At 43.7% G+C, this 17445-nt stretch overlaps 1 protein-coding gene across 4 annotated transcripts in view; it reads left to right on the forward strand.

Moving 5' to 3' along the window:
- The first annotated feature begins 4123 nt into the window (after nt 1-4123).
- The window catches only part of PRKD3 (protein kinase D3), a 43844-nt gene continuing 30522 nt past the window's right edge, over nt 4124-17445 (forward strand). The window contains exons 1-2 of one of the 4 annotated variants that reach the window (XM_052699798.1): nt 4124-4224; nt 7685-8742. In XM_052699798.1, coding sequence (XP_052555758.1) covers nt 8452-8742 — 291 coding nt within the window. In that variant the 5' untranslated portion in view covers nt 4124-4224; nt 7685-8451. Of the gene's footprint in view, nt 4225-4386; nt 4410-4690; nt 4768-7684; nt 8743-10103; nt 10167-17445 lie in introns of those variants that run through there. The other 3 variants (XM_052699817.1, XM_052699808.1, XM_052699825.1) reach the window with 3 other exon arrangements.

Below are 17445 nucleotides of genomic sequence, written 5' to 3' on the forward strand. Positions count from 1 at the left end.
CTGAAAGGAAAAAAAAGGTTAAAATGAAGGCAGAAATGAAGGAGGGGAGAGCCTCATCCTGAGACACCACGTTCTGGAAGCACAGCATGGCAAGTATTCAAAGAGCCTGTGAGGCTAATAGCAGAGAAGCAGAGCCATTTGTCCATTTGCAGATCTTCGAACTAGATCAACAGATTTCCTAGAAAAGCTGGTGGTTCTGCTGCCCAGTGGACAGATGGGCTCTCTGCAGCTGACATTCTTACTGCCAAGTCAGCACCCTTATAAGTGGATACCAAGAATGTGGCTGTAACCAAGATTTCATAGATGGGGAAATAACAAGTTACTGTATAGGAATGCCATTTTTCCCACAGAATTCCATACCTCATCTTTGTTAGGAAATCATTCCAAATGTAAAACCAAGCCACCACAGAGTAGGGAGAAATGGGCAATCATTTGATCACCAAGAAAGAGCAGTGTGGACTACAAAGAGTGGCAGCAGCCTCTCAGACAAAAGCCCGCCAACCCAAGTGACAGCAATCTGAGGGAGGTTCAGGTTGAGTATCAGGAAAAATTTCTTCTCTGAAAGAGTGGTCAGGTGTTGAAATGTGCTCCCAGGGAGGTGGTGGAGTCACAGTCCCTGGAGGTGTCCAAGGAACGTTTAGATGTGGTGCTAAAGGATGTGGCTTAGTGGGGAAATAACAGTGGTAGTTGCATAAAGGGCTCAAACGGGATATTCTTAGGCTTCTTTTTCCCCTCTCCCCCTACTCCAGAGTGCTCACCAGAAACAGAGGCATATGTGTAACTGCAGCAGCAGTGGGAGGAGGGAGGGAAGCAGCAGCCCTTCCTATGCTTTGAGAGCAGCTGTACAAAGAGTGACATGAGGAGAATTTGTATCAAAGTATTTAGGCAGGGGGCATGGGATGGTAGCATCTGGGAAACTGATTTTTGTTAAAATACGAGTGGAATTGTTTGAGGTCATTGATCTGGATGTCTCAGCACAGACGCTGAGAAGGAATAGGGACAGAACTCAGTGATTCTGCTGCCAGTTCACCAAAATACATCCTGGTAACACTTCTGAAGACCTCTCTGCCCTCTCATTTGATTCTCCAAAGATTTTCCCATCTAACAGTACATACAAGACTAAGGAGACAAAGAGCAATAACAAATAAAAACATAGCATAAATCAGAGCAGGTCACAGCTGCAAAGAGAATTATGTAACTACTTTAGAAAATAGTTTTTTTGAAAAAAAGTTAAAACAAACAAACAAACAAATGTAACGAACATTTTGTTTTCCAGTGATTTGTAAAGGAGAAATGCATTGTTTAGTCCTACTCCATACTACCAAATTGGTGTCAGTGGTTAGCTGCTCTTTTATCTTATTCATTTGGTTTATTAACTTGAAATTCAAATAGATGTAGCTAGATACCAATTAGAGAATATATATGTATATATAAGAAAAAAAACAAGCATTACCTGTGAAAACACAATCTGTGCGCTGCTTCTTTCCTGTGCCCAGGCTGATGTGACACTGCCATCTGCTGAGATCCGGGAGCACAGCTGGCAGCAGCAGTACGAATGGAGCCTGCGCTTTCTGATGCTTGGCTCTTGCAGCTAATAGGCAAGGAGAGGAGATTCGATGGCCCCCGTTGTGCTTTCAGTCCAGCTAATATTTAGCGCTCCAAGTGGGTTGTGTGGGCTGAGATTTCTAGGCAGCCTGACCAGTGAGGGTGCAGCACAAGCTGCAGCAAAGGGTGGCGTGGCTGGTGTTACAAGGAGCCCAAAGGCTTGGGGACATCCTAAGAGCCTCAGCTGTTGTGATGATTGAAGGCATGATTCCATGTTTTTGAAGCCCGTACTGAACTTTTCACTGTTTCTCTGGAGGTGGATTTTAGGACAAAGTTCAGCTGAGGGCTCAAACTGAGACGATGAGGTAATTCAGAGGCACATCCACATTTCAGGATTTTATCCAAACCAAATGTGAGCCCCTAATTCTTTTTCAGTTCTCCTATAACAGAGGATTAGGGGGAAAACAGACCGTGAACTTCAACAGCAATTAAACATACAGGGTATGGGGTGGTGGTGGAGGGGGGGAGGAAGAACAGCTCTTTCTGCAGGCACTTCTGGTAGTTCTTGTGGATCTCGCACAGGCACATTTGCTATGCAAACTCAGTGTCAAAAATAGTGAAAAATAATCATGGCACTATAGGCTAATGGAATTTCTCAGACAAATGGTCCAGTCAGCTATCCTAGGACATTGCCTTCTTTGTAACCAAGACAGATGATACGCAAATGTTCCACACATCAGATTGGTGCACAGAAATGAATATATTCAGTTTCCATGTGCTGACACAGTGCTATAGAAGTAATCTCAAACCGGGATATAAAGGATGTGTTTTCAGAGTTAAAAAGCAGTTGTTCCAAATGCAGCTTTTCTACATTACAGACAGTGACCCATCTAGAATGAAAAGATGGAGTTTGAAAAAGTAAATAAATACAGCATAAGTTACCCGTATTTCCTGTCATCTGGCACCTAGAGGAGATAGCAATTAGTGAAGTGCAGCTGGGTTTGGTAGAGAAAGATCTCTGCAGTGAGAACAAGCTCTGAGACTGATGTGGGCTCTGAAAGAGATGAAGGACTTCAATGAATTCCACAGGAAATCACTAATTACGAGAGTCACAAACATTTCAAAACATAACAGTTGTGTCAGTTGGCACAGCCAGGGCTGGTGCTGCTGTAATGCTGCGCTGCGTGAGCACACAGGCTCCATTGGGCATATGCACAGCTGTATGTGCTTTTCTATACATAGCTGCTGACATGCAGAGCTGCTTTTAGACGTGTTTTGCTCTGAGATCTTTGCAAACAGACCATTTTTGGATGCTTAGGAGTATTCATTTAGCAGAAAGTACCGCTGCATGAATACTTATAACTGTTTGCTTTGTTTTGATGGATGCTTTCCCGTGTTCTATAATAAATCGATTTCAACTAATCCATCTTCTGTTCTCATTTCTGAAAAAGCAGATATTATGGCTTAGGGCAGCAAATTGAATGGCTCCAGCCTGGTCGGATGATACAAAGCTGAGCTTCTCCACAAAGAAGTATAATCTCTGTGCAGTGACTGGTAATTCCTAACGTCCATCTGGTAGTGTCCTTAAATGGCCGTTGTGGAGCTGTTACTCAGATCGCGAGAAGCTTTAAGCACTGTGCGGTGTGACTCCTTGCTGTGCTACACACAGGAACTCAAGGTGGTGGGGTGAGCTCTGTTTGTAGTGCTGGTGTGTGGGAGTCCCACTTCAGGAGGAAAAGGGAAATGAGGATTGCTCAGTTATCTGGTACAGAACTTTGGCGAGAACATCCTCTATTCATGGAATAGCCTCCATTAAAAAGTCCCAGGGTGTTTTTTAGCATTTGAAACCACTTAAAAGCAGAATGGGCGCTTATCTGCTACAGTTGGGGTTAAAAGTAGTTCCAGATTTCAGTGAGCGGCTTCAGGCTAATTTTTTATCAAGTGAACTCTCTCCAGTGGGAACGCAGCCTTCGTTACATGCCATATCAGCTGCACTGAGTGAAGTAAGTAGAAAGCCTCTGCTGAGCTGCAGCGGGTCTTGGGTCATGCCCCAGGAGCATAAGATGAAGGAAATGAAAAACGTTCGTTACAAACAGCACAAGTGACATAGCACTAATCAGCTTCTTCATCTTATGCACGCCGAGCAGAGAGCTAGAGTTCTGTCAAGTTCTGTTAGCAGCTTCCCTGCCACGCATGCATCATTTAAACTTCAGCAAATGATGATGATAGTGGATATTGCGTTAAGAGCTGTACACAGAAATGCAACCAAAGCCAGAAGGGAGATGATGGGTTGTCTCTAGGAGGGAGCTTTGGGGCTGGAGCGCAGCTTTGGTTTGTAACCAGTCTCACACAGCGTTTGCTCCGGATACACGCACTGGCGATGCGGCACTACTGACACTGAGCAGGAATACAGGATTTGGGTGAAGGATTTGGGCGGCTGAGGCACGGCGGCGGGCCCGGCCACTCGCTGAGGGGAAGCACCAGCTCCCTACAGGGAGCACGGAGAGCGGTGAGCGGCCTCACCCGCTCGGAGCCGCCAGGTCAGCGCGGCGGCGGCGAGGCCGGCGCGATCCGGTGACACACTCGGTCAAGCATTTCCTGTGCGGAGCCGAAGGGCCGCGTCCGAGGCCGCGGAGACATCGCGGCGGCACTGCGCCGCGCCACCCGCCGCCCGGAAAGGTGAACCGAAAGCGGCGCGGATGGAGGGCCGGGGGAGGGCGGGGGAGGCGGACCGCGGGAGGGAGGCAGGCAGGCAGGCGCGGGGCGCAGCTCGAGCTGCGGCGGGAGGAGCTGTGAGAACGCCACGGAGGCCGGACGGCGCGGGGCCGTACTCCGGCACGGCGGGAGCCGAGAGGGCTGCGGAGGTGAGGCGAGGCGAGATGCGGGCGGCGGCTGCGAGCGGCGAGCCGTCCCGTTAGCGACTCCGGGCTCCCACCGCCACGGGCGAGGAAAGTAACGGAAACTCCGTCGGGCAGCAGCGCGCACGCGCCGTCTCGCCGGCTGCGCCCCGCCGTCGGGGGGCGCGCCGGGGGCTGTAGTTCGCCGCCTCGCGGCGCCCCGGACCGCAGTGGGGTCGCGGGACTACAGCTCCCGGCAGCCCCCGCGCCGCAGCCCGGCCCGGGCGGCTCTGGTGCGTGCGGGGAGCCGCGGGGCTGCGCGGCGGGGGAGATGCGCGCGGGGCGGCTGCGGCCCTCGGGCGGGCGGCGTGCGGCGGCGCGGCAGGTGAGGGCGGGGGGCGCGAGGCGCCGGGAGCAGCGGGCGGGCAAGGAGCCGGGAGCGGGGCCGCCGTGCCGGGGAAGGGCGGAGGCGGACTCGAAAAGTTCCTGTCGCCGCGGGAGCGGCGCCGCCGCCGGCACGGCCCTGCCCGGGGGCTGCGGGCGGCCCCAGCCGGGACGGCGCTGTGTGCGGGGCCGAGGCCGCATCATCGCCGAGTGGCGGATCGCGCGGCACCCTGTCGGTGTGCTGCGGAATGCCTCTGGGTTCGCGTCCCAGGAGCGGCTCCGCGCTTCGCTTCTACCGAGCGGGCAGCGCCCGTGGGTTTCCTTCCTTAGAAGGATCCATCCCGTCCTGTGCGGTAGCGGAATGAGCTCCGTGACAGGCTTAGTGCGAGTGTGCGCCGTGTGGAAGGGCTGTGTGCGTGCACAGGCATCGCGCTTGTGGTAAATATAGGTAGCGTTCCAGCGAGGCAGGTATAGCTGAGCTTAGGCTGCGTGTTTGCACTGATTTCCCAGAGCAAACCCTCTCACGTCATACGGCTTTCCCGTTTCCTATGGTGTTGGTTAGGTATTGCTCGTTTTTGGTTCTACCCCTGAGGCTTGGTGTTTTTTGTCTTTGGTGTCTGTGAACGCAAAAGTAAGTCATCTTCAAGCAAAACTGAAGGCTTGTGAAGCTGCTTTGTTGAGAAAAGCACCTCGGTGTTACAGCTGCTGCCCTTATTCTCTTCCTGTTTATGTCCTTTGTGGGTACCCTAATTAGCATGCTCCTTAGGGCACAAGTGGCCCTTCCAGGTGTCTTTGCCAACAGTCCAGCAGCTCCTGGGTGTTTGTAGGTCCTACTTTGTAGATGCCTGTGCTGGAAATCCAAAAGGTAACAGTTTATTCTCTCTTCTGTAGCCCCATTAGGAATTTTGATTGCCGTTTCCTTCCAGTTCATGTAGCCCTGCTTCTTTATGCATCTATTAGAACACAGTAGCAGTGAGTTGTTGAGCTGTTATGTTGGTGAATAGGAGCAGTATATCATCTGTTGAATGAAGTCCTTTATCAGTTATCAGCCATAGCTCTAGTGAGAATAGAACCACAGAATAGTTTTGAGTAGGAAGGAGCCTCCCGGCCCACCCAGCCCCACCCCTGAGCCATGGGCAGGGCTGTCCCCCACCAGCTCAGCTGCCCAAGGCCCCATCCAACCCAGCCTTCAACACCTCCAGGGATGGGGTACCCACAGCTTCTCTGAGCAGCAGTGCCAGTACCTCACCAATCTCTGAGTAAATATTTTCCTTCTGACATCTAATTATTAAATCTCCCCTCGTCTAGTTTAAAACCATTCCTTCTCATCCTATCACTATCGTTCTGTGTAAAAAGTTGATTTTCTTTCTGTGAAAGTTTATACTGCATGTGATAAACTGGCACTCCTATTCAAAAATTTCATTTAATTCTTGTAAAAATGTCTCTGATTTATTTATTTTTGTTAATCATTTTTTCTTCTTCAGGGAATGAAAAATATCTAAGCTTACTAATTTTTGAGTCCCACATGGTTCTATGCTTCTTTAAAAACTGAGTGCTACATAATATCTGTGTATTTGGACCGTATACAGATAATTTTTTTCCCTTGAAGACATTGCATGGGCAATCTGAGGCTGTTTATTTTCAAGCATCTCGGTCACATTTGGCTAGAATCAAGTCCTGGTTAATTAACTTGTTTTGACTCAACTCTGCAAAAATAAGTGAGAACAGAAAGTAGTTAGAAATGTCTGACATGACCTCATACTAAAGAGTAAATATGATGGTGTTTAAACAGTTGATCCTATAGCTAAAAATCAATGCACTGCCAAATGTGCAAATGTGACTCAATTGAGATCTGCTTGGGTCCAGATATGGTTGCATGCACATGTTTTAACATTTGACTTGCCAGTGCTTGAAGTGCTGAATCAGATGGTACAGCATCTTGTAACAAGTAGTTGGTGTCTGGTCATGAAAAATCACAGAAATCCAGGATTCAGTCATGAAGTGATTGGTTTTAAAGGTTGTGGCAGAATTCCATTGTAATCAGACATGTAAGCATTAACTGTTATTTTTCAAATGAACTAATGTTCTCTTGCATGCTATGCAAATTCTCCTGTAGTTAGAGTTTGTGCTCCTGCTCCTGTTTTCTAGTTGTTTTGAATAGAAGTATTAAAATGTATCCTGAGTACGTTCTACATACAGGTTTTCTGAGCCTTGGCATTATGTTTTTTGGATGTTTCTGTGCATTTAACAAATTTGCTTCCCTACCTACGAGCAGCTCTGCATATGCCTACAGAGCAGAGCTGTGGTTTACTCCCCCCCCCTTCTTTTTTTATTGAGTTCTTTCCTGCTCTGCTAAATTTCAGTACCTGAAGGAGCCTACAGGAAAGCTGGAGAGGGACTTTTTGTAAGTGTGTGTAGTGATAGGACAAGGGAAAATGGCTTTAAGCTGAAAGAGGGTAGATTTAGACTAGATATTAGAAATAAATTCTTTACTGTGAGAGTGATGAGACACTGGAACAGGTTGCCCAGAGAGGTTGTGGATGCCCTGTCCCTGGAAGCGTTCAAGAGCAGGCTGGATGGGGCACTGAACAACCTAGAGGGAGGTGTCCCTGCCTATAGCAGGGGGGCTGGAACTAAGTGATTTTAAAGGTCCCTTCCAACCCTAACCATCCTATGGTTCTAAATTGCTGTTAATTAAAAGATGTGGTAATGTATTGGGCAGCATGAAGTCTGGTTTGTTTTGTGCATCACACAGTATAAAGAGACTTGATTTCAAGTTTTAAGTAGAAAATGTTACTAATTTATGCTGTATTTGAGCAGATGGAACTGGTGATTCTTCTGCTCGAAAGCAGAGTTGAGTTAATGGCAAAACGACTTCCTGCATTTCATGTGAAATAACTCTATCTTTTTCCCTACAGGCAGAGTACAACGTTTCAAAATGCTGGAGGTTATCTGGGTAAATTTAGAGATTACATTTAATGTGTTTGTGTCTTCAGAAATTCTGCTCCTGCATTTCATGAGCTAAAATATTTTATAAAGATGAAGTTGGATACCTTTGCTGATCTCCGAGTTGACCACGTCCTGTGAATTCAGACATCTTCTGAAGAAGGAGATTTATCAGACACGTGGACTTCTGTTGTTGCCTAAGGACACCTTTCTCTCTCTCTCTTTTTTTTTTTTTGCATTCTGAAAGACTATCTGCATGAAGATGGATTTGCATTTAGCATACAGGCTGTTGGGCTAGATGAGAGAGGACGCTGTTAATGAATGACCAACGTTTATTTCCATCTGCGTTTCCAGCTTTTTTTTTTCTTTTTTTTTTCCTTTTTTTTTTTTTTAACACAAAAATGAAGGACAAGTATAAAACAACAGAGCTGATGTATTTCTCTGGGGCCTTTATGTAAGCCCCCGTTGTCTGGACCCGGTGCTAAGGGAAAGCAGTCTGCTTCTGATCAGCTGATCGTGGCTGATCTGTGGAAAGAGAACCTTTAAATTGAAGCAACTTCCAGCTTCTGGCTTGCACATAATGAAAGGGAAGATGAACAAGTTTTACTGGTCAGGGGCATTTTGCTGAACGAAGAAAGGGAAAGTTAGATTATCCTTGTTTAATTTCAAACCAAGAACTGACCACATTTTTCTTAGAATTTGCCTACTAGGGAGATCTCGACAGTTTAAATCAAGTCAGATGTCAGCAAACGACTCTTCTCCCCCATCCTTACAGAAGTTTTCCCCGCCCACGTGTCATGCTGCTGCACCACAAACCCCAAGTTTGTCTTCGAGTCCCCTGTCGGGACTCTCCAGCCGTCTCTCCAATGGCAGTTTCAGCACGCAGAGCCTCACCAACTCCCGGGGCTCTATGCATGGGGTCTCATTCCTTCTGCAGATTGGTCTCACGCGGGAGACTGTCACCATTGAAGCTCAGGACCTGTCCCTCTCTGCTGTTAAAGACCTCGTGTGCTCTATAGTTTACCAGAAGGTATGGTATAACGGCACCGCATTCTGCTGATGGCAGTGGTTGTTTTCTAACAAGCTGCTAGGAATATCAGTGTGAAATGCACGGCGAGTCTGATACAAAGATCCCTGGTAGATGTTTGCAGTTGCACACAAAGAGATTTAGCTGACTCCCAGGATAGAAGCTTTCAATTTAAACGGAATATACCTTTCTGTTGCATTCTTGCTTGTGAAATCCAATAAAAGAAATGTAGTAGTAAGCTGCTTTCAAGGATTAGTTTTCACAGTATGGTGAATGTGTTTTTTGCTTTCAGTGACTGTCATCAGAGTTCCACTAACTTTGTCATCAAGTTTTTACTAATGTTTGTCCTTCCTCCTGCTGTTATGAGGCATTCTTGGTACAGTACAGCCAACTGTAATCAGAGGACCAATTGTGGCTACAGAAATACACTGTGAGCCTGCAGACTTGCGTGATGCTAGCTTTTGTTGTTGTTTCTAGTTAGTAATTAAAAAAAAACAATCAACCCCAAAAAAACCCAACAACAAACAAAAAAACCCACTCCACAGCTCACACTGCCCCGGCATCATTCTTCCTTATACCAAATACAGGCTCTACTCTTCTATGAGAAGCCTGTTAATGTAATGCCTACTAAGAGATGGTTGACAAAAAAAAAAAAAAAAAAAGAAATCTTACCATTTTGAAATATTGGCCAGACTGTTGCAAAATTCTGTCTCTCTGAGAATGAAATAGCGTTGATCTCATTTTGTATCCGTGCTTTATCCTTATTTATGTTAGGCAGGTTAGATACTACTAACCAACCTGAGAAACAGTTAACACCGTTTCATTCAATTAATTATGAAATAATTGCTTTCATCCCTAAAGGAAGTTGGGAATATGTTATTTTGTAGGGAATTGCTTTCTCCCTGTCCTTCACTGTAATGGTTGGCGTCTTTTGTTGATTAGTCTTACTAGGTAGTTGTTTTTCCATTAGTATTTGAGAGAAACTGAATGCAAATATTATATGAACTCTTGTTTGCATATACTTGCATATCTTTTTCCCCATCTCACAACCCATTGCATCTTCCAAATGTTTACAAATTAGTTGGCAGGCAAGTTGATTTCATAATAATTTTATGGCTTACCACAATGTGCTTCATCACGTTAGTGCCTTTCTAAACAGACAAGTTATGTGGGTCAATTTTTTTTTTTCTTCTGTATTTTTTTTTCCCCCTGTGCTACATGCGTTAGGTGCGATTTTTGCAGCCATTTTAGGGTCTTTTTCTTCCTGTGTAACTCCTTCTTGTGTGTGCATGTATCCTGTCTTCTCTCTTGAAGAAAGATGAAAACAAATATATTCACGCTTACTTTTCCTTTCTGTTCTCTAGCTCAATTTCTTGGTATGGCTTAAGGAGCTTATTACATGCTGAGCCTAATCTACTGCAAAACTGGTAAAGATTTTGGGATCAGAGTTTGCCTTTTCCCATCTGGCTTTGTTTCAGTGCATGCTCTGCAGCTGATGCTACCAGTACTCAATGAGTGCCTGCTTGCAAACAGCAAACTCATCAGGAAATGTACGGTAGATTCATCTTTCGTGAGTTGTTCTGCACCCAGTGCACAAGTGGCAATATCCTCCCTCCACCCTCTGTCTGACAGTAATATGTCCTGCCTGCATTTTATTCATAGATCTGGTGGCTGTTGCAAGCATATTGAATGTGTTAGTGCTAATATATAAATCCCTGATTTGTGTAAAAAGCTGTAAACAGTGTTCTTCTGCTGTGCATATGGCTGTCTGTTTTCTTCCAGTTGCAGACATGAAGCTATTGGGCATGCCTTTGAAATTCTGTGGTGTTAAAGCTTCCCTTTGCTCTGGCATTCTGCAGCTTGCTCATACTGTCTTTTCTTGACCAATTCCTGGTTATCACTTTTAGGATATTGTAGTTTGTTCTTGTGATAATTCTGCAGTTAGCCTGCAATTTACTGCTGCAGTTTTTTTAATGAAAAAGGACGGAGATCTTTTATATTTGGAATTGTTCATAGCTTGTCTTCTTATTTGAATGGTATTTTACTCTACTAGGATTAAACAGAAGTTTCCTTACTCATTTAAATCATATCTCAGACTCGTATTTCTCTGCCTATCTTGAACAAAACTTATTTGAGGGAGCAGTTTGGTTAGGAACTAAGCACTGTGTTTACCTAATGCATTTCACAGTGTTTTTTGTCTTACCAGTCTTAATGTGTTGGTGATGATCAGTTGTGCTTCCTGTTTCAGATGCTGCTGTTCTGTGCAGCTTGTTCAGTGTTTGCAGAAGGGTGCTTAAAAGTAGCATCAGCAGAACTGAAACTAAAGAAGCAGCAGGCATGTATTTGCAGGAGAGAGTGATGAGCAATGCAAAGATTTGATGTGTCTCACAGCTCTGTTAAATATGGCCAACATCAGGAGAGGAGCAAAACTGCTTTTTCAAGTTGAATTTGAGGATTGCTAAGTTAATGATTTTGTGTATTGGAATGCTTAAAACAAGTCCTCAGCAAAGCCTGGCTTGAGACACAATAGGGATGCTTCAGAAGATTATTGATCGTAGTCTTAATCCATCTTTTCTGCTCATTCCTTATGTAGATTGCTGTATATTGAAGTACCAGACGTACAGTTGTCAGGGAGAGTCTGAAGAAGAACCAAAGCAGGAACAGATGGGAATAGAAAGTGTGTTTAAAAGCAGAGAGCTGTCTGTAGGAGAAGTTGTAGATGGGCAGAATGTGTCCTTGCACTGTGATAAAGTGTTACAGAGACAAGCTCTCAATCTTGCGTTTAAACACTGTTTGTTCCGGATATGAAGAAGCAGAGCATGCTGCTTGCTAGTCTAAAACTAGAAGCTTACATGTGGTGATGCACCGCTGTCTGCAAGCTGAGAATTATGTAAGGCAGCATATGGTGTTATAAGAGCTTTATTTCAGTTTACTTATTTCTCCTAGTTAAAGTAAAAGCTGTAAATGAAAAACATTTTATTGTTCTGTTATTACTTTAATAGCTTGAGTATTTGCAAGGCAAGTTTTTCTTAAGCATGTCTTTACTTATGTGACTTTGAAACTTCCCTTATCTACCCTTTTTGTCGATTAACCTATATTTCACACTTTTCATTTTCAGTCATATGCAGCATCCTCTTTTACATACCTTTCTTCCAATGGCCTTGCTACGTTTTGCTCTGAAGTCAGCCACTTGTTCACCTATCTTAGGGTGTTTGCACAAAATTGTCATCGCTCTTTCTAACCGTTGCCGTCCCTTTGACTTGAGTGCTGATACGCTGCCAACCTCTACAATCTGTTTCTAATCTTCCAACCTAGGTTTTTTTTTTTTTTTTTCCACTTCACTGCACCCTCTTACAGTCAAAGGGGGGCACTTCTTCTGTCCTACTGATTAATAAACCTCCCTCTGTATTTTCATAACGTCTTGTGGCTATACTTCCTAACTCAAAAGTTAAAAATAAAACCAAAGCCAACCCAAATTTACTTTGTCACTCTTTTGCTTATCTTTCTCTGCCTTTATATTTCTAGTTTTCCATTCATGCTAGCTACTCTTGTTTCTTGTCTTTTATCTTTTTCATACTGAAATTGATTCCGCCTCGTATTTTTTGTGTCTGTGTTGGATCTTATCTTTCTGAGTTCACCTCCAAAAGTAATTTTTTCTTCTATGGTCTCTCTGTTTCAGATTGTTCTTAAATCATCTCCACTAATAATGTTTGCAATTTTGCTATCATCAAACAATCTCTTCTGTATGTTGTTTTTTTCACTTTTATCTTTGTAGTGGCCTCAAGATTCTCTCCTTTGCTAATATAAAAGTTTGAAATGCATATTTTGCATCTGTTGCTTTTATCTCAATTCCTGTTACTTCTATATTTGGTGTCTTTGAATTGCTGGGAATAGCATTTTTGTTATCCTCATTTTTGGTCATCCCACCTTGATCACTCTTTCAACTACTGAAGTAATTTTCTCTTTCACAGCATCAAATTTGCTTTTGTATTCTTATGGCTACCTAGATTTCCATCTTTCTTTATGCTTCTTTGTACTTTAATCTTTACCACTTTTCAAGTTTGGTTTTTTTTTTTTTTGGTCATCTTTTTTTCTCTGTACAGTCTTAAGGTGACATTGTTTACATTAAATTTCTTCTTATCAACGCTTTCTTATTACTGTTAATTTCCTCTTTATTTAGTGTTACAATATGTCATTTTCCCTTGTCTAAATTCAAGCTTTGAATTGTTAATAGCTACTTACAGTGTTTAACATGTACTCATTTATTTATTCAGTGCTCTGAATTGTGTAAGGTGTGGAGAACACAGTCACAGCAAGTATAGTTGCATTCAAAAGGAGTTATATTCTGCATGTTTGTGGGTCTTTCTACTGCTTGTGTGGCTTCATACTTCAACTGCATTTATAAGTGTCTTGGTTCTGGTATTCCTTGGTTGAAAATTTAAACTGAGTTGCATGTGATTGTTAGTATGCATGTGCTTTCTTGATTGTTCTGGCTCTCATTTTAATTAGTCTAAGTGAGATTTCATTTTTGATAACTGAGTTATGACTGAAGTCTGTGGATTCTTTGGAAAACAAGCCAGTTTTCTTTGAAGATGAACTACACTTGGGGGAAGGAGATAAAAGCTAAGATGTGTCCAAACATTTTGCTTTGAAAATCAGGGAAAAAAGAGCCTGACATGTAAAACATACAAATAATGCTGTTGTCTTTTCTAACCAAGTGACAATTAACTGTATGCTTGTATTATTTGTATACCAAAGAACTTCAGTTTTAATGGAACTGAACTGCAGTGGTTTAGATAGATAGTTCTTTTTAATGGCTGCCGAAGAGGGTAAAAAATGTTGTGAGAAGACCAAAACATGTGGAATGACTATGAGATGTCTTCTGAAGGTTTGGACACTGTCGTAATAGTGGGGAACTATCTAACCCGTTTGTGGCAGAGGTGTTGACTTGAAGCTTAAAATGATTTCTAAACTGTTAACAGATGTTTTACTAATAAAATACTGAGAAGTAAAAGAATCCCATTGCAAAGATCATATTACCATTGATTGACATTACTCTCAGAGTTATAGAGATCCATTTTTAGTAATTTGGTGTACTAAGAAGGTAGTAATACTGCAACCACTTTTTTTTTTTTGTTGCACCTCCAAGTTATTATTGTAATGGTTCACAGTGCTTATTTTTGAGTGGCTCTGAAATGAATCCAAACCATGCTTTGTACTCATGAGCTGTATTTGAATGTTTTTCCCTGTAGGTCTGCCTTCTTGACTTGCCATCTGCTTTCCTTGTAGGAGCTAAATAAGGCAGCAGAGTTAGAGAGCTGGGGCACAAGAGGCAAGCAGGCCTCCAATAAAATGGGGGAGGGGGCTAGGGGGGGTTAGGTGGCAAAGAGATGAAATACGTGCCGGGCAGTGGAGCATCTGCAGTGTGTTAATAGGTTTCTGTGCTGGAAAACCTAGCCAAGCAGTAGTCCAAGTGTGTCTGTACTGAGGTATCCGGAGAGGGAAGTATCTCATGCACCATGCTTGAAGCCTAGTTCTCTGTGTGATAATGTGATTTGGCACACGATTTTAAAGAGTGGGAGTGGATAGCTGCATAAGCATGCAGGAGAATGGATGAGAGTGATTTCAGTGAACGAAGAGACTTTCCAAGGTAAGGGTATTTTGCACCATTAGACTTGGGGATTAACTTCCAGTGATTTGAAGCATTTGTTTTGAGTTATGATGGGTCATGAGATACTGGATCTTGAAACAATATCCGCCTACGCTTTTCCCCAGTGTGAATTTTTGGCAACTGGTCCAGAACTTCGTAAAGTAAGTCCTGGAACTTGAACTAGAAGGATTTTTCAGTTACTGCCAAGATAGAAAGAAACCCAGTTGTATGTTGCATTTGTCTGGGGAAAAGGAACGGTGTAATGCGCTATCAATTAAAACTAGACATGTTGTAATACTTACTTTAAGCATTCGGGTGATGCCAATCGTTTTTCCCAGCATAACCCTAATAATGCAGTAGTGATAACTGTGCTAGTACTGCCCCAGTGCAAAGGACCACGTATATTCTTCATGTATGTTAATATTCGTGTACCAGAGATGAACTTGGCACAGTCCATCGCATACGTAGACTTCCCGCAAGTGATTTCCTGTAGTTAGATGCTCTTTTGGAACTGCTAGCACTGGGAACAGTCTCCCTTTTGCTTTTAGGAAACAGTGATATTGGGATTAGCAGTTTGTTTTCTGAGTGACTGTGCAGATGGTTTGGGGTTTTAGGCAAGAAAGTAATAGCTACATAATCCTGTAAAAAAAAACAGGCTTCAAAAAAACTCTGCTTTGAGTTTTGTCTTCAAGTTTACATTATGAGCTCTTAACGCATCAAAGGAGCTCGATGGTGTTCCTCCTTAACAACTTCATGTAATTGAGAGTAAGGACAGCTATAAAAGCTGTGCTGTGCTACAAAAGAGAAAAATTCGGTAGTGTGCAACTTGAGTATAGTTTAAGGTTGTGTAAACATTCTGTTAAGAGATACTACTTGAGGGGGGAAGAAACACCTCAACAGAAAAATCCCCGTGTTAATTGATGAGGTTGTTCTTGGCCAGCAGTCCACATGCATCCTGCCTGAAGTGCCAGCAGGGAATGTTGTATTCCTGCTGCTGAAGAGCAGAGCAGGGCACTGCAGGCCTGCCAGGAGCACCAAAGCTAAGCCAAGCATGTTAGGTGTGGGCTATGGTGGGCCACCTGTGCTGCTCGGGGCCAGTTGTGCAGAGGGCAGGCAGCCCGGGGCACCCAGGCCTGTGTGCGGTCTGGTAAGTGTGGTCTGAGCTCAGGCACGTGGAAGGGAATGCTCAGGGACTCTGTGCAGTAGGGTCTGTTCTTGTCTAACAGGGGAATGCAAGGGAAGGGCAGGACTTGTTTATCAGATGTGAAAGGTGTGGTTAGGGAGGACTGAATCCTGCAGTCTGCAGACAGCTGCAGGCCCAGGCAACAGGAGGCCGTGTGCTCCCAGTGGGTACAGGCACAGGGGTGCTGCACACACAGCTGTGGTCCCGCACTGAGCACTTGTGGGTGCACAAGCAGTACTAACAGCCTCATCTTTCTCCCTTTGGCAGTTCAGGATGAAGCTCTGGTAATGGCATCATGTGCGTATAAACATGCTGGGCTCAGGTGCACTGCCCAGCAGTGGCTGCTGGATCCCAGTTTTCCCAGTTGCTGGCACCTGAATACATAAGCTGCTGAGACGGCAGCCCCACTCTGGTTGTTGGTGCTTGGTTTCACTCACTCTGGTCTTTCTACTTGCTGGCAATATGGATACATAGGTATTCCAACAATTTGGCTGTACAAAACATATAGAAGTATGTTCTGAATGAAGTCTGTCTCATGCATCTGCAGCAGCTGTATGCAGACAACTTGCAATACTTGTTACCACAGAATTCTGCTAGTCTTGTTCGGCCCAGGATTGTAATTCTGCTGTTTATCAGGATGGTGTTTGTAAATAGAGGTATTATCTTTTATGGGTTCAATATTATGGTTGTGAAAACAGGCAAGTCATTTCATCTATGTGTAGGTGTACTCTTTTTTGAGAGATGAGGGCAGTAAAACATGTAACCGCAGTATCGTAAGCACTCCTAACAAACAGCTCAAAATGTCAATTTAATTAATGTAGAGCTGTTTGAGAATGTTGTTGCCAACTGTTCTAGTAGTGGATGATTTTGCTTTTTCTCTTAACGGTACTTTTATTCCATAAAAATAAACTGAGTGTAAGTGTGCAATTTACATGAAACCCAGACCTTAGTTACAGGTGCTACACTGTTGTTTACAAAATTTGGCATTCATGTTGTTGCTACTTTTGAAGGAATGTAACAGTAAATTGTGTTTTTAATGATTGCACTTGCTGTCACAAAGATGATTTGACTATCCATCTGTAGATTATACAAGAAATGCTTTTTTGTATGTGATTGTGGTCTCTAGTTACTGGGGTGGGATACCCTGCATCCAGCGTGTAGGGATGCTCTGGCAGCTGCATGATAGATTTATGGGCTTGAGGAATTAAAAAAATAGATGTATCTGTATCAAAAGAAAGGGTCTTAAATCTGTGAGATATCACAGATTTGTGATGTTATGTCCATATATTATGTCCATAACACTTGTGGTTAGTAGGGGAGTTTGTGAACTGAGAACAAAGAGGCAATAGTGCAGACCACCTCTAAATCATCAGTTGTCTGTCCTGACAGCTGAAGTTAACTACCAGTGTCAGTAAGAAGTATCACATTTATCTGCAGGCTGATAGCTTCTGTCTGTGCTAACTTTCTCTCCCTTTTGTTGGAGTTGTTAGTCAGCAAGGTGATGCAGTTGATATACTACAATTAGAAGTTGTCTTGAGGAATAAAATTGAATGCAGCATGGATGCGTTAACTTCGTGTTATTGATGCTAACATTAAATGTGATTCATGGCTGAACAGTATGTATGAGATCAAGGAGTGATACCTCAGAGCATATATTCAAATCCTGTAAATATAATGTACTTCCTTAGTAATTGAACACGGAAGGCTTTGTAGCTTTACAGAAGGGCCAGATTTACAAATATGGGGGACTGGAGGAAAATCTGTTGTGATTTGGCATAAGGGGCCATTGGTGTCCAGGCAGCAGTTGGACAATGAGCAACCCTTTTACCTTCTTGTGAGGGATGTAAAATAGCCCCTCAAGGCCTCTGCGTCC

Source organism: Tympanuchus pallidicinctus, unplaced genomic scaffold (assembly GCF_026119805.1).
Source record: "Tympanuchus pallidicinctus isolate F22 unplaced genomic scaffold, pur_lepc_1.0 scaffold1, whole genome shotgun sequence".
Taxonomy (NCBI): Eukaryota; Metazoa; Chordata; class Aves; order Galliformes; family Phasianidae; genus Tympanuchus; species Tympanuchus pallidicinctus.